The 25364-nt window shown below is 35.7% G+C and overlaps 1 protein-coding gene across 3 annotated transcripts in view; it reads right to left on the minus strand.

Annotated features, from left to right (window-relative positions):
* LOC131144079 (cleavage stimulation factor subunit 77) overlaps positions 1-25364 on the minus strand; it is a 136691-nt gene that overhangs the window by 109711 nt on the left and 1616 nt on the right. For 2 of the 3 annotated variants that reach the window (XM_058092454.1, XM_058092455.1), the window contains 2 exons: positions 21752-21861; positions 20296-20396 (listed from right to left, as the gene is read on the minus strand). In XM_058092454.1, coding sequence (XP_057948437.1) covers positions 20296-20396; positions 21752-21861 — 211 coding nt within the window. Of the gene's footprint in view, positions 1-632; positions 683-771; positions 813-20295; positions 20397-21751; positions 21862-25364 lie in introns of those variants that run through there. The other variant, XM_058092456.1, reaches the window with a different exon arrangement.

The raw sequence follows: 25364 nt of genomic DNA on the forward strand, positions 1-25364 counted from the left end.
CGCCGAGGTTAGATCCGTCACCACCAGCATCATCGTCGTCATTATCATCATCACCACCAGAGGGCATAGTGGATGAAGTTCCATATCTAGACCCAAGATCCATTTGTGAATCATCACTACTTTCTACCATTACCTGATTAACATCAATGCCAAAGTCATCTTGTGCATGTTTGGCCATTTGTGGATGGGGACTTCCGTCTCGTTCATCAAGATGGGATGGCATAATCCATTGAAAAAGTGGATACTCATCCTCATCACACAATTAAACTTATATGTCAAGAAGGTCCAGGGGATCTTGTTCAGCCACTTTGTCCATTTCGGCCTTCATATCTCTTCTTCGAAACTTCATGTAATAATAACAAAAAACAAGTTGCTGAAGTCTAGTGTAGGCTAGTCTATTTCTTTGCTTTGCTTGAATGAGTGCAAATGTGCTTTAATTTCATTCACAACCTGATGAAAGATGTGGTTTGTGACAAAATGTGCAATGCTAGCTTTCTTAGGATTGGAGCACTTGATCCATACATCATCCACCAATCAGCTATGCAAGATGTTTTAAGAACACAAGTTAGTACTTAGTAGATTGTACTTTAAGTTTTTAACTTTGTATTGCAGATTTATATATAAATACTTACCAAGATCCATGGTCGCCCTAGCTGCTTCTCCAAAGCTTCTTTTAGCATCTCTAAATATAATAATCAAAAAAAAAATTGTTATTGAATAATTAAACATGGATTAAGACTAGTTTTATTTAATTTTATTTTAAAAATATACCTCATTTCCAATTTGATCCAGGCTCAAGAGTGTCAAAAACTTTGTGAACTGCATCAAGAAAATAAGGATCTTCCCAACACCTTCTTTGTATTGACATTTTGGATATAAGAAATAAGGTATCAATCAAATAAACTAAAATATAAATATGTAATAAGTATTTTGATATATGAATTTCTTGAAATTTATAAATATTTTATTCCTACTGCATGAAGGGGATGTTCAAGGGTTCTTTCCTACTGGCCATTGATTACTTTGAGAACTCATCTTGCACTTATTGCACCTACTTCAATGGCCTCTTTCATTACCCTCATTGCTTCAAACACAACTTCTAATGTTGGCCACACTTCACTATCAACTATACGCAATACTCGATATATAGGCTCATAAATGTTACAAACTTTTGTCACTCTATCCCAAAATTGATGGTTAAGAACTGCACTTTCAATTTCTCTACCCATTTTTTTTTTACTAAGAGCATGCTCAGCCCATTCATCAGATGTGAACAGAGATTTTAAACCTACTCTTTTTTTTTGTTAGGCTATCAAGTGCAATGTAACTTGTAGCAAATCATGTGGCCCCTGGACGCACAATATCCCCTTGATAGTGCTTCCTCATTTTAGCAAGCAACCATCCATGATTATATATAAAATTAGTGATCTGTCTCCCCAGCAAGATCACTATGTTTATTGTCTCTCTTTTTTCGATCTCTTCAAAAATGAGATCAATACAATGGGCGGCGCAAGGAGTCCAATACAAGTTGAATTTTTTTATTAATTTTAGACCCGCTTTCTTGTAGGCACTATCATTATTGGTCACCACTTGGACAACATGTTGCTTTCCTACCTCTTGCACAACATGTTTTAATAGGGAATATATGTATTCATGGTCTTTTATTTTGTTAGAAGCATCTACCGAATTTAGAAAATTTGTGCTTCCTTTCGAGTAAACCACGAAATTTATGATGGATAATTTTGTAAGGCCTGTCCATCCATCACACATTACAGTGCAGCCATACGTGACACACTTTTTCTTCACTTCTTCTACGTGGCCTTCCAATTCTTTTACCTCTAAATCAAGGTATTTTGTTCTAATTTCATAGGGTGTCGGCGGATCGACTCCCGTTCCACCTGATTGACAACCTCATACCATATTTTTAAAATGAGGTGATTTTGCCTTCTCAAGTGGAACATTATCATATATAAAAAATTTGGAATCAACTTATTCATTTCTTCTTTTATTTTACCTCCTTTGAATAAATTTTTCAAGTTTTTTTGTTTTACTACGTCTGACTTGTAATATTGAGAAGGCTTTGAAATATATGGCTCTATTTCTGGCTCTCTCACACTTTGAGATCGCCTCATCGGAGGTTGCCTTCCACTACTACCAGCCCCTGAACTGCCTCCTTGTTGGCTACCTGCAAACCTACAAGATTGGTCTCTTTCCCATTCAGTATGTTTTGAAGCATGGAATGTTTGACGATATGCAGACCTTTCATAAGAAGAAATGTTAGGCGGGTATGCAATATCGTCAACATCATTAACTTCATCAATTTGTTGTGGTTGCATCAAGTTCCCACACAATTCATTTTTTATTTGATCCATTCTTTCTATTTTTTTGGCCTTAGCTGTTGTTTTTCTTTCTAAAACAATTCTCATTTCCTGCTTAACTTCTGGAGGTACTTTGTCGTAGAATTTTATATTATGTTGCGGTCGTAATTTGCTAGGTGCATTTTTAATCCAGTTGCACCACCACTCTTCATTTGTATTCCGCAGTATTTGCAAATAAATCCATTCTTTACATTGGGCATCGGGTATCCATGTTCCCATGCGGGATCTTGTTTTCTTCCTTCAGACATTTTTGTAGATAATTTTACTTTCCTACAAGGTAACAAAGAATCAAAAATTAGGTGTTAAATTAGTCAACAATTTTAAAAGAAAATTATTTGAGATGTTTTATTATCAATATAATATTAATAAATAAGACAAACATTAAAATATTAAATTAAATTTACAAAATTTAATGATAATGTACAAAATTACTAAAAAATTATGGAACTTAAATTAGTCAAATAAATGAAATAATTTAAACTATATTAAGCTAATTAGTACTTTAATTTACTTAATTACTAGGCTATAATGATTAGGTGTTAAATTACTCAAAATTTGTTAAAAAAAAAAAATTATTTGGATGTTACTCTACAATTTTAAAATAAAAATATTTAGATGCTGAATAAAGATAAATTAATAACTAAGAGAAATATTAAATTATTAAATTAAAATTACAAAATTAAAGATAATTTTTACAAAATTATTATTAAGTAATAAATTTTTAAAATGAATATATTTAAATAAATGAAATAATGTATTAATTTATACTATAATAAGACAATAATAGTAAATTATTCTAATTTTATTTAGTTACTAAATTTACTAGTTATTGACTTATTATTTACTATACTAACTTATTATTTACTATACTAGCGAAGTAGTAACATTAACTGATTAAGGGGTAAATACCGTAAATGGGAGAGGAGGGCATTGTCGTAAATATATTGGGGGCAAGGGAGATTTTGAGTAAATAAAAAAACTTAAAACATATTTTTAAAACATAAACCACAAATTGCCTTTAGTTTTCAGCCCTTTTATTTTGTGGAGCTAGCTGCTGCTCGTGGAGGGAGGGGCGACAGTGGACTCTTGACTCTAGTCTCTCTTCTCTCGGATTCTTGCTCGCAGCTCTGCGAGAGCCCCAACAAAAAGGAAGATTGCAGGCTGGAGTCCTTGCGGCTGGCTGCGACTGCGATTGTGCGACAACGATGGAGATGGAGGGTGAAGCCGAAGGCTAGAGGTAGAGGCTCGAAGGGTCAGAGCAGGATGGGATCCGAAGGCTAGGGCTTTTTGGAGTTCGAACTTCAAAGGTGAAGGCAGGAGGTAGCAGGAATTTTTTTTTTTGAAGTTTGAAGATGGAAGAAGAAGGCTTTGAGAGTTTGAGGTATGTATCCGAATGCTGCATGATGTTAATTTATACAAATAAATTGTGCAGTGATAGCAGTGGAATTATTGGGTTGAATGATCGATCTGCAGAGTATCCCTGCGAGATTTTTATTTTTCACTGTATACGGTCACGAGTTGCACAACGTGCACAATCACGTGGGAAAAGCAAAATAAAATCTGATTATACTCAGAACAGCGCTGAAATTCCTCCCCCCAATTTTTTTTTTTTTTTTTTCCCACATGATTTCCAGAAAATTTCGAAAGAACAGCCAAATTTTCAAAATTTCGAACGAATTTTTCCGAAAACTCGAAATTTCGGGTTGAATTTTTTCAAAACCGAATCTATCTCTCAATTTCCTTTCAGGACCCCTCGAAATTCGAAATTTCGGTTGAAATTTCGACATTTCGACCGAAATTTAAGCCCTTGGTTAGTATATTTTGCCTCACCTTTGAAAATTCTAGCATTCCTTTCCTTCCAAACACACCAACTTATAGCCATAGTGGAGTGTCACCATAAGCTTTCCTATTCTTTCCTTTACCAAAGCCTCCAAAAATGATGGAGCAAAATGTCTTCAACGTGGGAGGACACACCCAGCTCTCACCAAATATAACAAATAATTTTTTTCCAAATAGCCAACGTGTAAGGAGAACAAAGAAACAAATGTAGAGAAGTCTCTCCACTCCTCAAGCAGAGGACACAAATAACCAGAGATAGGGCTTTATTGGGTCTTCTCTTCTAAAGCAAATCATTGGTATTTAACTATTAATTTTTCCAAGTACCGCAATCCAAATGAAAGCTTTTATTTTCAAGGGAGCTTTGGCTTTCCAAATCAATGGATACAAAGCAAATTTATTGGCATTAGGGTTACGATTCAAATAAGAGAAAAAGGATTTACAACAGATTTACCCAAGAGTATCTAAGCTCCAGACCTTTTTGTCACTCCCCAAATATTATGGAAAAAAAATAAAGCAGCCTAGTCAAAAGGGCTAGCTCACTAATCTCTCTCTCATTAATATTTCTCCCAAAATTGAAATTCCAGGAATGCCTTCCTCCTTGCAGAAGAAAAAAAGTGGACCTAGGAGTGTCATGGAGATTTGAAAAACAAAAAAGATGAGGGAACTAGGTAGAAAAAAGTCTAACCCCCACCCAATGGTTGTCCCAAAAATGAATTAGCTCCCCATTTCCCTCTGAATATTGGTCCTTAGGAAGGAAATAATCATAAATCTGAGATAAAAACTTCCATGGGCTTGAATAAGTAATATTGTTTCCCATTCAAGCATCCCACTCGTTTTGTAGTATTCCAAATTTACTTTGAATTACCTTATGCCAAAGAGAATTAGATTCTAAAGAAAAGTGCCATAACCATTTTCCCATCAAAGAGATGTGTTTGGACATCAAACTACTCAGACCCAAGCATCCTTCCCTTTTGAGACCTACAGAGTCTCCTACCTACAAGATGATCTTTAGACCCCTCTCCTCCACTTGCCCATAAGAAATCCCACATAAGCTTCTCCAACCTCCATGCCAACCTCACAAGTATTCTAAACAAAGAATGGTAATACAGAGGTATTGAAGATAGACAAGAGTGAATGAGGGTAACATGGCCCGCTAGAGTGAAGAAAGCTCCTTTCCAACCCTTCAATCCCATAACTCTTTCAAAAATAGGGTCCTAGAAAGAGTTAGCATTAGGATTACAACGTAAGGGAACACATGCGTACATAATAGGCCAATTCAAAAAAGCACACCCTGCTAACCTAACAAAAGGATCCACATTGATATGTAAGCCCACCAGACCACACTTTAGAAAATTTAATTTTCACGCCAAGCACTTTCTCAAAGATCTGTAAAATAGTCAACAAGTTGGAGAAGCAACCCTCATTATCAGATAGGAAGAGAATCGTATCATCTGCAAACTGACGTGTGAAATGATGCAGTCCTCATTACCTACCTTAACCCTCCACCAACCCTCTATCTACACGTCTCTCAGTCATTCCACTCAATACCATCCACCACAACGAACCAGTCCCTAGGCTGACCATTAATAATCACTGACAAATTGGCAGAACTGAGGCACCCTCCTATCCACTCACACAATAGACTCCCAAATCCTTTTCTCTTAAGCATATTCATCAGGAAACCACAATTTACCATGTCATAAGCTATTTCAAAATCCATGTTAAAGACCACTCCTTTTTTATCTCTCTTCACGTCCTCGACCACCTCATTGGCTACCAAAACAGAATCTACGACGTGCCTATCTCTAACGAAAGCAAATTGGGCCCAAGCCACCGTGTCCCCCAGCACCTCTCCAATACTTTTCGAAAAAACCTTTGTTAACAACTTATACACACTAGTCACCAAGCTGATAGGCCTAAAATCCTTCACTCTTCTAAACCTATCATTTTTAGGAATCAGAGCAATGACAATAGAATTCATGTTCTTGCACACCTCTCCATTACTTATGAAATTCCTCAAAAAATAAATTCAAGACATCCTCTTTTACCTTCCAATTATCTTTAAAACAAGCCATTGTGAATCATCTGGACCAGTGCTTTATCTCTATCCATATCAAACACTGCCCTCTTAATTTCCCCCAAATCAAACAGTCTCTCCAACCACTTAGCCACCTCTTTCCCAATAGATTTCTAGTCCAAGCCCTCCCCCATTAATATATTCTTACACTCATTGCAATACAACCTTTAACAAAAATTTGTAACATCCTCCTCTATTTGTTTATGATCTCTCACCACCTCGCCCAAATCAACCTCCAACACCTTAATGAGGCTCTTCCTTCTCCTCCCATTAGCCACCCTACAAAAGAGACAAGAGTTACAATCCTCTTCTCTAACCCAGCTAACTCTACATTTCTGATGCCAACTCCTTTCCTCCCTCATTAAAAGCAGCTCCAAATCATTACTACGGTCAGCCCTTCTAACTCTATCTCCTTCCCCAAATAAACACAATCCTCCAATCTATCCAAACCATTAATCTCCATCAAAATGTCATTTTTCTTTCCCCTAATATCCTCAAACAATTCTTTGTTCCAAACTTTCAGTTTTATTTGACAAACTTTCGCTCTCTCATCAACTTAGAACCCTCCCATCCCTGAACAAGGCACTCTTTCCACCAGACTCCAATAGAATCACAAAAAAACAGAAAAAAAGGTTGCAGGAACCACATGTTCTCAAATTTGAAAGGAGTTGGACCCCACTATATAGGGTTGGAATCCAAAAGAATCGGGCAGTGGCCATAAATGCGCCTAACCAAAGCTTCTTGAACAATATTAGGGAATAGGTCCTCCCATTCACTAGTATACAGAAATCAATCTATGCGAGACGAGGCACTATCCCCAGAAGCCACCTAGGTGAAACAACCATTGTTCAATGGAATATCCCTAAGACCACAATCCCTAATGAAAGAGTCAAAAAGTCTAATGTTGTTGGTCACCCTAAAACCCCCATACTTCTCCCCAGAGGTCTTGATAACATTAAAGTCAACCCCCACCACCCGACACGAGTTGCAAAGCCCATACAAACGAGCCAGCTCTATGATAAAATCTCCCCACTAGAAGTGTTGAGTAGGACCATAAACAAAGGTAAACCACCAATCCCCTATGACCCTAAGGTTAAGCAGACAAGGAGAAAGAACCAAATAGACAATCTTTACAAATAGCTAGCCTTGCGTCCATGCCACTAATTGTCTTCCCGAAGCTCTTCAAGATAAGGAAAAAACCTACTCGTTGAATCTATTATCCCAAATGCTCCTAAAGACATGGGAATCAATCTCACCTAATTTTTTGTCTCTAGACAAAACAAAGTATCAAGGTTGATTTTATTCACCAGAACCTTAATCACCCGCCTTTTGTTTACCACCGGGTCCACCCCCCCCCCCCCACCCCACAAAAAAAAAAAAAAAAAAAAAAAACTTCTTAACATTCGAAGACAAAAGCTTCATTCAGAGAGACTACCAAATACCAACCCCCAAAAACCTACCTCCTTTCTCATTATTCACTGAAAAAGCTAACCTAACTAATTCCCCACTCAAGTTATTATCTTTTTTCCTCTCCCCTTAACCCTCTTTCTTAAGCCCAACAAGACAGCCAAAGGTGATGTCAAGCTAAGACCTATATCATTAAGAAGTTCCTAGGCCTCTTGCTTTTTTCTCTCATACCCTAAAAGGTCAACAATTTGTAAATTTCTTTCATCCCTTGATTTCTTATGGCAATTCAATACCTTAAGAGTTAATATAAGAAAAACACAAAATTAAATGGAATACCTTTGGAAAGAGCATCAGTCCCTAGTTTTGCTTCCTTGGAATTGTTTGCCAAATTGCTTGTCTTCTCTTTGAAGTTAGTTGTAGAAGATAAAGGATTAGATTCATCGAAAGACTTGAGATTTTGTAGGTGTTGTAGGAGGAGTAGTTCCATCTAAAATCCTAATCTCATTTATATTCTAGCTACTCATACCTAGACCACTAAACAACAGCAACAAAAAAACCAAGCCTTAAGTCCCACTAGGTGGGGTTGGCTATATGAATCCTTTTCTGCCAATTTATGCGATCATGGACCATTTCTTTGGACAAATTCAGGGATATTAAATCCTTACTATCTCATCCCAAGTTATTTTAGGTCTACCCCTACCCCTTCTACTGCCCCCCACAGTAACTAACTCACTCGTCCTCACTGTTGCACTATGTCGCCTATGTTGTAAGTGTCCATACCATCTTAGTCGTCCTTCCCTTATCTTATCTTTTATAGGAGCTACACCTAACTTACCGTGAATATGTTTATTCCTTAATTTATCTTTTAATGTTATACCACTCATCCATCTAAACATTCTCAGGTCGGCAACTTTTACTTTTTGGATATTATGTTTCTTCGTCGCCCAACATTCCGATCCATATAGCATAGCTGGTCTTATAGCTATCCTATAAAACTTTCCTTTCAATTTTAAGGGTATTCTACGATCATAGAGCACACTTGAAGCACTTCTCCATGTTACCCAACCTACTTTAACTCTATGCATTACATCATCTTCAATTTCTCCTTCAACTTGCAAAATAGATCCAAGGTTTCGAAATCTACAAGTGCTATTTATTTCTTCTTCATCAAGTTCAACTTTGTCTTCAATATTCCTCCTATCATTACTAAAATTACGTTTCATATATTCTGTCTTATTTCTACTTATCCTAAAGCCTCTAGATTCCAAAGCTTCTCTCCATACTTCTAACTCAGCCTCTACTCCGTCCCTAGTTTCATCAATTAATATAATATCATCTACAAACAACATACACCATGGACAAGGACTTAAATTTCGATTTCGATGGAAATTTTGATGGTCTCAATTTACAGAAATTTCAACAGAAATTTCGATTTCGATTTCGATTCAAAGAAATTACGAAAATTTATAGTAAATGATGGAAATTTACAATAAAACTTTAGAAAATATTATAATAGATGATTGTGCTTAATATGGTATCAAAATACATTAAAAAAAATGCATATATCACAAGTTTTTAGTGTGTAGGATATTAAACTGCATAATGCGAAACAAACTATGAACTGAAGAACATTCAAATCATTATAAAGTTTTGAAGCTATTCCTTTAAGATTTAAGGCAACAAATTATCATTTAAACAACTACATTTTCAATAAAAATTATACATTTAAGGATCTAATACCACATGGACTTTCTTGGTGGTTCAAAGTCATCTCTCCTCTCCCTATCATTAGGATTTCGAGATGACATATATTGTTTACAATAATCACTCCATGTCATATAATTTCCAAAATATTGAGTATAGGTGTACATGTGTTGTTCATACTCCTCCGTAGTCATCTGGTTCATGGCAGTTTCTACACGGTCAAAAGATCTTCGTGTGCTAGGATTTCTTCTTGCAGGTTCTACTTGTTGTATATGTCCATAGGATTGTTTTGCATTTCCATACTGGTCATACTCATACCCATATTCTTGACCTATTTGTCCATACCCATAGACATGTGGTTGTCAATTTCCATATTGTGCCTACTCATTTGCATATGAAAACGGTTGGCCATATGTAGATTGTGAGGAGTTGTTTTGTGTAGATTCATAACCACCATAACTATTAGAGTCGTGCTCTATTCCTATACTCATAGATTCCATACTAAGGGAAAAGGTATCCTCTTCTATTTGATGCATCTTCTCTTTTCCTTTTCTACGACTATACTGCCTATAAACTAGACGTGTTTCTCTTTGTGGACCCTCATCTTCTAGTTGGGAAGGACGTGTATATTCCACTTCTGGTCTATAATCTTGCCATCCTTCATTTCCTCCATAGTCCCCACCATCACCACCTTACCCACTGCTACCGCTGGGGTTAGATCCGTCACCACCAGCATCATCGTCGTCATTATCATCATCACCACCAGAGGGCATAGTGGATGAAGTTCCATATCTAAATCCAAGATTCATTTGTGAATCATCACTACTAAATATTACTTCTTCTACCATTACCTGATTAACATCAATGCCAAAGTCATCTTGTGCATGCTTGGCCATTTGTGGATAGGGACTTCCGTCTCATTCATCAAGATGGGATGGCCTGATCCATTGAAAAAGTGGATACTCATCCTCATCACCCAATTCAACTGATATGTCAAGAAGGTCCAGGGGATCTTGTTCAGCCACTTTGTCCATTTCGACCTCCATATCTCTTATTCGAAGCTTCATGTTGTAATAACAAAAAACAAGCTGCTGAAGTCTGGTGTAGGCTAGTCTATTTCTTTGCTTTGTGTGAATGAGTGCAAATGTTCTCCAATTTCGTTCACAAGCTAATGGAGATGCGGTTGGTAACAAAATGCACAATGCTAGCTTTCTTAGGATTGGAGCACTTGATCCATACATCATCCACCAATCAGCTGTGCAAGATGTTTTAAGAACACAAGTTAGTATTTACTACTTAGTAGATTGTACTTGAAGTTTGTAATTTTGTATTGTACATTTATATAAAAATACTTACCAGGTGTCATGATTGCCGGTTGCCCTAGCTACTTTAGCAGCTGCTTCTCCAAAGCTTCTTTTAGCATCTCTAAATATAATAATCTAAAAAAAATATTGTTATTGAATAATTAAACATGGATTAAGACTTATTTTATTTAAATTTTATTTTAAAAATATACCTAGTTTCCAATTTGATCCAGGCCCGAGGAATGTGGCTCAAAGGTGTTAAAAACTTTGTGAACTGCATCAAGAAAATAAGGATCTTCCCCAACACCTTCTTTGTATTAACATTTTGGATTTAAGAAATATGCTGCCAATCAAATAAAGTAAAATATAAATATGTAATAAGTATTTTGATATATGAATTTCTTGAAATTTATAAATATTCATACCTGCTGCATGAAGAGGATGTTCAAGGGTTCTTTCCCACCGATCATTGATGACTTTGAGAACCCAGCTTGCACTTCTTGCACCTATTTCAATGACCTCTTTCATCACCCTGATTGCTTCAAACACAACTCCTAATGTTGGCCACACTTCACTATCAACTATACGCAATACTCGATATATAGGCTCATAAATGTTACAAACTTTTGTCACTCTATCCCAAAATTGATGGTTAAGAACTGTACTTTCAATTTCTCTACCCATTTTTGTTTGACTAAGAGCACGCATAGCCCATTCATCAGATGTGAATAGAGATTTTAAACCTACTCTTTTTTTTTGTAGGATATCAACTGCAAAATAGTTTGTAGCAAATCGTGTGGCCCCTGGATGCACAATATCCCCTTAAAAGTGCTCCCTCATTTTAGCAAGCAATCATCCATGATTATATATAAAATTAGTGATCTGTCTCCTCTGCAAGATCACTATGCTTCTTGCCTCTCTTTTTCCGATCTCTTCAAAAATGAGATCTATACAATGAGCGGCACAAGGAGTCCAATACAAGTTGAATTTTTTCATTAATTTTAGACCCGCTTTCTTGTAGGCACTACCATTATTGGTCACCACTTGGACAACATGTTGCTTTCCTACCTCTTGCACAACATGTTTTAATAGGGAATATACGTATTCATGATCTTTTATTTTGTCAGAAGCATCTACCGACTTTAGAAAAATTGTGCTTCCTTTCGAGTAAACCATGAAATTTATAATGGATAATTTTGCAGGGCCTGTCCATCCATCACACATTACAGTGCAGCCATACATGGCCCACTTTTTCTTCACTTCTTCTATGTGGCCTTCCATTTCTTTTACCTCTAAATCAAGGTATTTTGTTCTGATTTCATAGGGTGTCGGCGCATCGACTCCCGTTCCAGCTAATTGGCAACCCCATACCATGTTTTTAAAATGAGGTGATTTTGCCTTCTCAGGTGGAACATTATCATATATAAAAAACTTTGAAATCAATCTATTCATTTCTTCTTTTATTTTACCTCCTTTGAATAAATTTTTCAAGCTTTTTTGTTTTGCTACGTCTGACTTGTAATATTGAGAAGGCTTGGAAATATATGGCTCTATTTCTAGCTCTCTCACACTTTGAGATCGCCTAATCGGAGGTTGCCCTCCACTACTACCAGCCCCTGAACTGCCTCCTTGTTGGATACCTGCAAACCTACAAGATTGGTCTCTTTCCCATTCCGTCTGTTTTGAAGCATAGAATGCTTGATGATATGCAGACCTTTCATAGGAAGAAATGTCAGGTGGGTATGCAACATCGTCAACATCATCAACTTCATCAATTCTACAGGTACTATGTCGCAGAATTTTATATTATGCTGCGGGTCGTAATTTGTTAGGTGCATTTTTAATTTTGTTGCACCACCACTCTTCATTTGTATTCCGCAGTATTTGCAAATAAATTCATTCTTTACATTGGGCATCGGGTATCCATGTTCCCATGCTGGATCTTGTTTTCTTCCTTCAGACATTTTTGTAGATAATTTTACTTTCCTACAAGGTAACAATGAATCAAAAATTAGGTGTTAAATTAGTCAACAATTTTAAAAGAAAATTATTTGAGATGTTTTATTATCAATATAATATTAATAAATAAGACAAACATTAAAATATTAAATTAAATTTATAAAATTTAATGATAATGTACAAAATTACTAAAAAATTATGGAACTTAAATTAGTCAAATAAATGAAATAATTTAAACTATATTAAGCTAATTAGTACTTTAATTTACTTAATTACTAGGCTATAACGATTAGGTGTTAAATTACTCAAAATTTGTTAAAAAAAAAATTATTTGGATGTTACTCTACAATTTTAAAATAAAAATATTTAGATGCTAAATAAAGATAAATTAATAACTAAGAGAAATATTAAATTATTAAATTAAAATTACAAAATTAATGATAATTTTTACAAAATTATTATTAAGTAATAAATTTTTAAAATGAATATATTTAAATAAATGAAATAATTTATTAATTTATACTATAATAAGACAATAATAGTAAATTATTCTAATTTTATTTATTTATTAAATTTACTAGTTATTAACTAATTATTTATTATACTAACTTATTATTTAGTATACTAGCAAAGTAGTGAGTATTAACTAGTAAGTTAGTAACATTAACTAAGGGGTAAATAGTAAATGGGAGAGGAGGGCATTGCTGTAAATATATTGGGGGCAAGGGAGATTTTGAGTAAATAAAAAAACTTAAAAGTTAAAACATGTTATTTAAAATATAAACCAGCCTTTAGTTTGCAGCCCTTTTATTTCGTGGAGCTTCTGCTACTCGTGGAGGGAGGGGCGACAATGGTTCCAGACTCACGTCCCTCGTCTCTCATCTCTCTTCTCTCAGTTTCTTGCTCGCAGCTCTGCGAGAGCCTCGGCAAAAAGGAAGATTGCAGGCTGGAGTTCTTGCGGCTGGCTGCGACTGTGTGCGACGCCAACAACGATGGAGGTAGAGGGTGAAGCCGAAGGCTAGAGGTAGAGGCTCGAATGGTCAGAGCAGGAGGGGATTCGAAGGCTAGGGCTTTTCGGACTTCAAAGGTGGAGGCAGGAGGCAGCAGAAAATTTGAAATCTAGGATTTTTTTTTTAAGTTTGAAGATGGAAGAAGAAGAAGAAGAAGGCCTTGAGAGTTTGAGCTTGAGGTATGTATCCGAATGCATGTTAATTTATACAAATAAATTGTGTAGTGGTCGGTGGAATTGTTGGGTTGAATAAAGGATCTGCAGAGTATCTCTGCGAGATTTTTGTTTTCACTGTATAAGCTCACGGGTTGCACAACATGCACAATCACGTGGGAAAAACAAAAAAAAACTGAGAATACTCAAAATAGCGCTGAAATTCCTCCCTCCAATTTTTTTTTTTTTTTAGAAAATTTTAGAAGAATAGCCGAAATTTTTGAAATTTCAAACGAAATTTGCCGAAAGCTCGAAATTTCGTTCGAATTTTTTCAAAATCGAATCTGTCTCTCAATTTCCTTTCGGGACCCCTCAAAATTCAAAATTTCGACATTTCAACTGAAATTTAAGTCCTTGACCATGGAACCTCCTTTTGAATACTCTTAGTCAATTGGTCCATCACTAAAGCAAAAAGATAAGAACTCAAAGCAAATCCTTGATGTACACCTATGGTGATTGAAAATTCTCTAGTTCCTCCATCTATAGTCTTTACACTAGTCATTACTCCATCGTACATATCCTTAATGACATCAGTATACCTACTACATACACCTTTTTTTCTAAAACCCACCATAGAACTTCCCTAGGTCAATATATATCATATGCAAATTCCTCTTACAAACTATCCCCTTCTTTCCCCTTCCTTTGTATCTAATCTATTGTACAAACTATTAAATGATTTGTATTTAGCTTCACTAATGGCCTTTTCGCATCTTTTCTTGCCACCTTATATTTTTCAAAATTATCCCTAATTCTACATTTTTGCCACGTTTTATACCAAATTCTTTTCTATCTCTATGGTTTTTTGTACATCTTTATCCCACCACCAACTTTCTTTGCTATTCGAGAATCTTCCCCTTGATTCACCTAAAATCTCTTTTGCTATTTTTTAATAGAGCTAGTTAATCTACTCCAAAGAGTATTTGTATCTATCCCATTCTCTATAGTCCAATCCCCATCTTTGATCATTTTATCTTTAAATTTTATTATATTTTCTCCTTTTAGGTTCCACCACCTAGTTCTCTTACACTGGTTTATTTTATCTTTTTTCTTCTATTTTTTAATACATATATCTAATACATATACCTTAGACTAGTGGCAATTTCACCCTTTACCATATTAGTCTTTCCATTAAACCTCCCCCCCCCCCCCCTTTCAAAATTCTTCATCCCTCCTCAACTTCTCTATTAACAAATCCTCATCCTCAAACTTAAACAATGACAAGGACTCCTCACCATCTTCTATATTTTCAAAATTAGCTTTGCTCTTGAATTCCAAAATTTACCCTCCCTCCTGTCCAAAAAAACTGCCTCAATCATCTTATTTATTGTGTGATCATAGACTTCATCCAATCTATTCAATATCTAAGAAGTAATTCGCAGCATTTCTATCACTGCCCCTGCCTTTCCTTCTTTGAGTTCAATATTTTTTGTTTCCCTTAACTTCACATATACTCTCTGTTCCCCTACTTCCCCTTTTGCCTAAATGTAATTCCTCCAATTGCACCGTAGATGTCCATATATACTCTTTCTTCCCATCCCAAAAGAAATGTTTTCAGGGAGAGAAAGGCTATCGCCCATTGAATTGGAAATAAGCCCAAATAGTTCCTATTGTAATTGTTCCCAAGCCATTCTGCAATTTCAAATGGGCCTCCTTGAGCGCAAATGCTCCAACCCAATCTTCAAAACCTAGCTGTAAGTAACTCCTCCATAAATAGGCTAGGAAAACTCTGTTTTAGGCCTAGAGAAATCAAACACATATAATTTATTTCTTTTGGATCAAATGTTTCTTTTTCCACCCGTCTTTTGAAAATAGATACATATGCATATGTTGCTTCTGTAATTTTCATTACAAAGCCAACGATAATTTATAAAATTTTATCAATTAGAATTGTTAGATACATACACTCCACATGTAGCATTATATGCCATTGTTATCTCTGCACATAGTTGGTTCCAAGCCCAAATAAAGGAGTAGGGTTGTATTAGGTAGCTAACAGCCAACAAAAAACTTGTCAGATCTATATGATATGAATCCTTACCAAGTATTCACTAGCGCGTTCCCTACGAGCAATGCATTGCACTTATATCCCCAGGTGCAGTGAAAAAAGGACAAGGATGGGCTAGGCCTGGGCATTCTAGATAAAATAGGGTTAAGAAGTTAGTACTGGAAACTAAGATTAGATTAACAACTTGGAATGTAGAGACACGTACAAGCAAAAGCATGGATATAGTGGACACCAGTGTTTTAAAAGGCGTTCGTAAGGTGCGCCTCAAGCATTTTGAGCATAAAATGCCCTAAGGCGTAACTGGAAAGGCGTAAAGCCCCAAATGCGTATGCCTCAGGGAATCAGGTGTACTCCTCGGTGAGAAAAACCAGCCTTTTATGCCCCATTTGGAAAGGCGTACGCCTTTTGGGAGCACTTGCCTTAGAATATAAAATAAATAAATAAATAAACGCAGCCTGATAGGAGTGGCGAAACCCCCTTTCTCTCGACAAATCTTCTTCCCTCCAAACTTTCATATCTCTCCGACGATTCCTCCAGCACCTCCTCTCTCTCCAATGAATCGACAGCTGCTTCCAACAATTCCTCCAAGCTTCTCGTCTCTCTCCGACGAGTCGACGTTCCCTTCCAAACTCTGATCTGCCTCTGACGACTCCTTCTGACGTATCCTTTCCCTTCGACGAACCCTTCGAAGCTGTCGTCTGTCTGCAACGACCCTCTGCTGCCTCTTGCCTCTCTCCGCGACCCTCGCGTACTCTCTGACACTATTAGCTGCAGCTGGCTTTAAGAAATTAGAATCTTGAGACATTTTTAATTTGGCTTTTTCTTATGGCTCATGCTTATTGTTTTAACATATATTGTTTGTGTTTGTTAGTTAAAACTTAAAATTGGCCTATATGATATTTAAAAATTATGCTTTTATATTTTTCTCCATTATTCTAAAAACTTTCACATTTTTTTATTATATATAAATTGATTTTATTTATTAATTATTTAAAAAATACAGTCCTAAAATGCTTACTCCTCAACGCCTTAAGGCTTACGCCTTGCCTTACGCCTTTTCCTTTTAAAACAGTGGCGGACACAATGACTAGAAGAAAAATTAACGTTATCTGTCTTCAAAAGACTAAGTGGGTAGGGGTGAAAGGTAGAGAAATTGAAAAATCAAAATTTAAACTTTGGTATAGTGGAAAGGAAAAGCATAAAAATGGGGTGGGAATCATTGTAGACAAAGACCTTAAAGATAATATAGTAGATGTTAAAAGAATAAGGGATAAGATTATAAAAATAAAGATAGTTCTAGGCTTAGAGATAATAAATGTCATTAGTGCATATGTGCCACAACTAGGATTAGCTGAAAACCTTAAAAGCAATTTTGGGAGGACATTGGTAGTGCTATACAACAGATATCAGGGTCTGAAAAATACATTCATAGGAGCTTATTTGAATGAACACATTGTAAAGGACAATAAAGGCTATGAGAGGATACATTGAGGCCAAGGATATGGGGATAAAATTGAGCCCAATGATACGATTTTAGATTTTTCCATGTCTTAGAATTTGGTTACATTGAAAACCTACATTAAGAAAAGGGAAGAACATTTAATAACCTTCAAGAGTGGATAGAATAAAAATCAAATAGATTTTTTCTTAACTAGGAGGGAGGGATCGTTTATCATGTAAGGATTGTATAGTTGTCCTAGGTGAAAGTTTGACGACACAACATAGAGTATCAAACATATCACATATGTACTAGAAAATGGAATAGAGAAAACAAATTAAATCAATGCAAAAGGACTAGGTGGTGGAGGTTGAAGGGAGAAAATATAGTGAAATTTAAAGATAAAAAATCTAAGAGGGGGGCTGCACGATAGGGGATAAGAGAGATGTGAACATTCTGCGGAATAGGATGGCTAGCTCTAGTTAAAAATATAGTAAAATAGATTTTAAGTGAATCTAGAGGAAGAGTCTCAAGTAGTAGGGAAAGCTGGTAGGGATCAAGACGTCCAAAAAGTTGTAAAGATAAAAAGAATTTGGTACAAAACATGACAAAATTATGGAAACATAGAAAACCTTGAAAAGAATAAGGAGGCAAGAAAAGATGCCAAAAAAAGAAAAATGCTAGTGAAGCTAAACATAGAGCTTATGATAATTTATATACTAGGCTAGATACAAAGGAAGGAGAAAGAGACATACAAACTTGCTAGAGCTAGAGAAAGAAAGTGCAAAGATTTAGGTAATGTAAAATGTATAAAGCATAAGAATGATAATGTCTTGGTTAAAGAATAAGACATAAAAGAGAGGTGGCGAAGATACTTTGATAAGTTGTGTAATGAATACCAAATTGAAAGTTTGAACTTAGAAAGGGCGAATGAGGAAAAGACTAAAAAATATTAGATTTATCTGGAAAATTAGAGTCAATGAAGTAAAAATGGTGTTAAAAAAATGAAAAGTGGAAATCTAGAGGACCGTATAACATCCCAATTGAAGTTTGGAAATGTTTAGAAGATATTGGAAGTATATGGTTAACAAAATTATTCAACATTGTAATAACTATCATGAAATCAAACTTGTGAGTCATACAATGAAACTGTGGGAAAGGGTAATTGAACAAAGAAATTAAATTAGAAATGCGGTCTCAGAGAATCAATTCAGTTTTATGCCCTAGTAGATCGACAATAGAAGTTAATCATATTTTAAGAAGGTTAATAGAAAATTTTAGGTAAAAGGACTTGCATATGGTTTTTATTGACCTAGACAAAACCTATGATAGAATACCTAGGGAAGTCCTTTGGTGGGTTTTGGAAAAGAATGGAGTTTGCAGTAGATATACTGATGTCATTAAGGATATTTATGATAGAGTAACGACTAGCGTTATGACTGAAGAGGAGACTCTAGAGAATTTCCAATCACAACAAGGGTACAACAAAGTTCTACTTTGAGTCATTTTTTTGCTTTAGTGATTGATGAGCTCACTAGGAAAATCCAACACAAGATCCCATGGTATATTTTAATTGGAGATGATATTGTTCTAATTGATGAAAGTAGGATTGGAGTAGAATATAAGTTAGAACTTAGAACTATGGAGAACAACTTTAGAGTCTAAAAGAAGTAGAAATAAGACAAAATATATAAAATGTAACTTCAGCCACGTAAGGGGTAATATTGAAGAAAAGATTAAACTTGGCAATCAAGAAATTAATAGTAATGGTAGATTTCGATACCTTGGACCTATCATGCAAGGGAAAGGAGAGATTGAAAAGGATGTAAGATAGAGAGTTAAAGCAAGTTGGGTAAAATGGAGGACTGCTTTAGGTGTGCTGTGTGATCGTAAAATACCCTTAAAACTAAAAGGAAAGTTCTACAAGACAACTATAAGACCAGCTATGCAATATGAATCAGAACATTAGGCAAATAAAAAACAGCATATCCAAGAAGTAAAAATTGTCAAAATGTAAATCTTAAGGTGGATGAGTGATATAACATTAAAGGATAAATTAAGGAATGAACATATTCGCAATAAGTTAGACATGGCACCAATAAAAGAAAATACAAGAAAGGGGTGGCTTAGATAGTTTGGGCATTTGAAATGCAAGTCAAGTAGTGCACCAATGAGGAGGAGTTAGTTATTGTTATTGATAGTAGAAGGGGTAGAGGTAGACCTAAAATAACTTGGAATGAGATAGTGAGAAACGATTTAATAGCTCTTAGATTTAATAGCTCTTAAGCTAGCAGAGGAAAATGTCCTTGATTGTGTGAATTGGCAAAAAAGGATTCATATAACTGGTCCCACCTAGTGGGATTTAAGGCTTGTTGTTGTAGTATTCATATGAGAATCAACCTTTGATCCATCAAATTTCTTTTTCTTTCTTTTTTCGTGTATTTTGGGATGATAATTCTACTTTTTTTTTTTTTTTTTTTCCTCTTTTTTTTTTTTTTTTTTTTTCTGCACTAGTCTTCTCCTTCTCTCATAAATTCTATTATCAAAGAAAAAAATATATAAATCAGCCTTTACATAGCAATAACAGCAACGGAATAGACAAGAATATTATGACCTAATTATTAAAGAACTACTATACAAATTTTTTGTATTAGTTATAAGCAAGCAACTTGGTTTATTATTTAACTCTCTGCTCTTCTTAAACTCGAACACACACACGTACACACACTGAGAGACACACTTACATGACCATCTACAACTTGAGGAATTTCCATGTGTTGCACCCCATGTCAATAAACAAATAATCATCATGTAAATAGACTATAAGCCCAGTTTAGATGTCACAAGAGTTCTTAGTCCACTTATATTACTCAGGGAGACTGTATTTTACGTTAAACAATCAAAAAAATTGAAGTTGCTACAATTTTCCAAAACAAATAGCTTAAGTAAGACAACCAACCAACATAGTTGAGCATAAAATCAAAAGCTTTTCTAGTCTCTTCCAGACCTTCCACACCCTTCTTCTCATTTACCTTCCTAATGAAGCGAATGTAGCAACGCCTGCAATTCCAATACTATCAACATAAGAGAACTTTGCAGAACAACATAAGCCCTGACTATGTAAGAAACAGAAAAAGCAAGGGGGAGGGGGGCAATGAAGTAATGAACCTGTGATATTCTTCTAACAAAAGTGGGAGAAATGAAAATCACAGCCTGACAAAGCCACAAGGGACCAACGGAAAGACGAAGCAAGATGATATAATTTAAACTAAATACAAGGAAAGAAATTAACATAATTACTGACTTAATGTGAACATTTTTAATGGAAAATAAAATTATGCAAATATGTCATGATAGGGAAGAAAACTTCTCTCCTTAAACTTCCATAGTGCAACTCATAAGTTCGATAGTTTGTAAAACTCTCCCTCCCCATGTGTGCACTTGTGCGTTGTGAATATTTATCTTGTTCTTATATATGATTACTAATATGTCTTTTGGTCTCTTCCTATCTTTAGATGCCCTGTTTAATAGCCTAGCAAAGCACAGAAGCTCAATACTTCCCATATAATTCCAAATCTCAACAACAATGTCACCACTGAAAAACTCTTGTGAGGCTAAATACTTCCTGTTTTCAAAGAAGGGAATTTAGTCGAGAAGAAAAAATTCAAGCAGGATTCAACGATAAGACATCCCCCTAGATGACAGAACAAAGGGGGAAATGTAGACAAAAAATAACAAAAAAAATCCCGGAAAAGGTTTCCAGTCTAGATGAAAAACAGTGAAGCACAAATAAATAATCTGTTTCTCAACAATACTTGTTAGGTCAAAACAGCCAAAATATTAATTTCCAGATTTAAGTTTCATCCATCATTTTTGTAGCATATATTACAAAAATAATTCTTCTGTGCCACTTTATCTCATCATTATCTCACTACATTCTTTAAGCTTCTCTTCGCTCATCTTTCATCCTTCCTCTCACAATACCACATAGGCACACATATCTTCCACTCTTCCTTGCCACCCTATGCCACACTTATTATATGAATTGTGTTGTGCGCTTAATTTAGCCTCTTTAACTGCTTTATTGCTTCCATCTATGCCATTTAAAGACAAAAAAAAAAAGTCTTCTCTAAGTATTTGCAAAGTTATACAATATTTCTTTTTGCATGTGGCCAAAATATGTAAGCTCTAGGTACACTAGCATTATAAACACAGGCATATAATTATCAAGTCAATTTAGAAGCCAAAAAATGCAAGTAAACTGACACATCAATTCAGAGACAAGAAGCACATAATATTTCTTTAAAAAAATGTTAGCATGAGAAGTAATCTAGAAAAATTGAAAAGAAAAAAACAAATGAAAGCCAATATCAACGCAGTCACCATAGATGTACCAAGATAGCATTAAGTCATACCAAAGAGGAATTTGAAGACAACTTAATAGACACCGGCTAAATATTTGTTTTGTAGCATCATCGTTATTTGAAGCCATTAGAGCCTCCACATACTGCTTCCAATATTTTGCCTGGACAAAAGGTAATACAAATTTAAAAACATCAACCACACTATGTGAAAGGGCCAAATGTGTGGTATAAGTGAAAAAAAAATGTTTTCAAGAACCAATGTGAGGGCAATCAAACATGACATGGATTCAATTCACTTTAATGCAGAGAACAGCAAAAAAAATGTCATTACACCAATAATCAAAGTGTCATCTTCAACATTTTTGCTATTAGCCGGGATCAATGACAGCATCAAAAAAAGGGTGACAAAAAGTCCAAACGTATTGCTTCTACAGCTCAACCTTATGACAATGTCAAGATAGATGGGCCGACTTCGGAGGTTTCCTAGCCACTTGCACATGTTATATTAAGTGCAGTTGTGTCAGGATTCACCAGATCGGCCACGTGTGAGGCCCCATCTGATATCCTAGTGGATTTAAGTGAAGATGTTTATTATTATAGCAGCATGAAGCAGGGGATGACATGCCTAAGGGTTTCTTTGAAGAAGCACAGGTGTTTGTTGAACATTAGAAGAATACAGACAACCCAGTAGACAATAGTATTGAAGAGGGGTCTACAGTTATTGTTCCATCAAGTGAGAGTCTTCCCATCAATGTCATTAATGAGTCTGCCTTCAGATAAAGAGGAAGGTATAGCTATGAATGAGCTTATCTTGGAGGATCAAGAGGATTCCACACCCTAAAAATATACCCATTCCTACAGCTCCTAATTCTACGATAAATTCTTTGTGCAAAAGAGCAAAATCTTTTGAGAGAGGGATTACAGTGGGGATGAGAGAGACGACAAGGATCCACAAAAACTCCTTCAGGTATGGGAGTTAAGCTAGTGAGTCTTTTAGGTAAAGAACTGAAAATGATAGTTTCTCCTAAGACATATGAAAGGAAAACATAAATGAATAAATTAACTACTTATGTGAATTATAGAGGGGGTAGGAAAAAAGATAAGGGGTAAAGTGGTTAAGTTATGAGGATCATTAGCTCAATGTAAAGGGTCTATCTGGGGAATGTAAGGGAATTGGGGCTTATTAAGGAAATTTTGACAAGGAGTTCCCTATATATTGTTTTTCTTTAAGAAACCAAACTTGAAGGTTGGATTGGGGGGGTTCAAAGTATAAAGGAGAATACGGGTTAGTAGTGGGAAGTTTTTCCCACTCAAGGGGGAGGGCAATTCTTTTTTCTTTTTTATAGCAAAAGAACTTTATTGATAGAATAGGAATGTACAAGACGGAAAGAGTAAAGCATCTCCTTTGTAGCCCCAAGAAAATAAAGAAAGACAAAACAAAAGGAACAATAGAAACAACCCAAAAAAAATAAGCAGGCCCTATCATTTCAACAAGGAAAGCCACTTATGCTGAACATCCGAAAAACGCGTCCACCTGAAGTTCCCATTACCCACACACCAAAGAGAAGCCAAATGTTGAATTTTCTCCCAAACCAGTAAAAGAGACAACTTCTTCCCAGCAAAAATGCACATTTTTAGTGCCATCCACAAAACCCCAATGGACAGCAAATAAGGCATAAATCCACAACTCCTTAACCCCTTTTTCCTGCCAAAACCAACAAACTAAATTGCCAAAAATTCCTCCACTGTATTTGGACAAACCCAGCATTCCCCAAAATAATTAAATAACTTGTTAAAATCCTCCAAGCAAAATCACAATGTTAAAAAAGATGCGACGCAGTTTCAGAGCAATTAAAACAGAGCACACATATGTCCAAAGATAGAGCCTTTAAATGTCTTCTAATATGTAGGAAGTTATTGGTGTTGATCCTATTAAGCACAACCAGCCAGATAAAAGCTTTGATTTAGAGTGAAATTTGGCCTTTCAGATAGTTTTACAGAGAGGAAAAGGAAAACCAGAGCTATTCAAAAACTAACAAAAATATTTGCAGGAATAAAACCCCAAGAGATCCAAGGACCAAGAATGACAGTCAGCTTCCAAAGAGACTCAACAATTATTCAACAAGACTAACAAGGAGGATAACTCCTCCATCTCCCTATCATTCAATGGTCTCCTAAAGTGAAAACCCTAGAAAGTAAAGGACCACCCGGTTCCACAATGAAAGAAGAAATAGATTCATCCTTTTCTAAGCTTAATTGAAATAGGCTCTGGGTTTAGATGGGCTTAGTATGGATTGTAGGTAGGGGTGAGCAAACATTCGGTTTAGCTAAATTTAGTTAATTAACCGAATTAACCAAAATTTTCGGTTAACCATTTCCTCTAACCGAACCGACCGAATTCATTGTTATCACCGAACCTTACCAACCGAACTACCTTTTCGAGTAATTCGGTTAACCGAATTTGACCGAAATAATTTAAATTAATTATAAAAAACAGGATATAATTGCAATTTTTTTACCAATTCCAGGTAGTGAACTTCATCCACTACCTCAGGTCCTCAATTGCAATTAAAGAAACATTCACAATATGCCTACCCCCAACAACTGCTCTTTGAGCCTTCAAATTGTTTCATCCAGCGCCGCACTCAACCTGTTAGCTAGTAGTTTAGCAATGAATGCACTATAGTCACTAAACTATTAGGTCTAAATTCAGCAATCTTTATGGATATATTCCTGTTACGAAACACAAGATCCGACTTTCATTGGAGCTTGAACTGTATCCTACTTGTTCCAATAAATATAAAAACAAGCAACGAAGGTACCTGAGTATTGCGAGTCTGCGAGCTGCGAAGTCTCGCCATCGCCAAGCGAGCAAAAGCCCAAGTCTGCGAGCAAGAGCCAAAGACACGATCACTCGAAGAGGGAACTAGGAAGGGAAGAGGCCAAGTGGGAAGAGGGAAGAGCTGATTCAGCCCAAGACTCGATGATCTTGATTTGTTGACTATTAATAACTGATCACTCAAAGAAGGAACTAGGAAGAGAAGAGCCAAAAAGGCCAAGACAGCAAGACTCAAGAGGGAACTCAGGGAAGAGGGAAGAGGGACGGCCGGACGGGAACTGGGAAAAGGCGAAGAGGGAGTCAGGGAGACGAGGGAGAACCCAAAGGCCATAACAAAACCCTAGCAGCTGGCCTTTAAAAAGTAAAAAAAAATTATACATTTAAGATTTAACATATAATATATTAATATTACTAATTTACATTTAATTTTTAATTAATAAGTAATTCGAATAATTCAGTTAACCGAATTAAAATTACCCACACCCGAACCAAAAACCAAATACCTAAAATTATCCAAATATGTAACCGAACCGAACCAAACCGAACCGACCGAATTCGGTCGGTTAATTCGATTAAACCCGAATTAGGCTCACCCCTAATTGTTGGGATGTGATTTAAGGGATTTAATGAAGATTTTCAATGAGTTCATTTTAAATGGGATTTGCACAAGAGTATTAGCTCTACTTTCAACATGGTGCCTATGAAGAATATGTCTATTAAAGTTGCATATTCAATTTACGGCTATTTGAGGGGGATTAGGCAAAGGGGTCCACCTTCTCAATTTTTGTTTGCTCTTGTGGTAATGTCTTGAGAGAAGAGATTCAT

The sequence above is a fragment of the Malania oleifera genome, chromosome 12 (assembly GCF_029873635.1).
Source record: "Malania oleifera isolate guangnan ecotype guangnan chromosome 12, ASM2987363v1, whole genome shotgun sequence".
NCBI lineage: Eukaryota > Viridiplantae > Streptophyta > Magnoliopsida > Santalales > Ximeniaceae > Malania > Malania oleifera.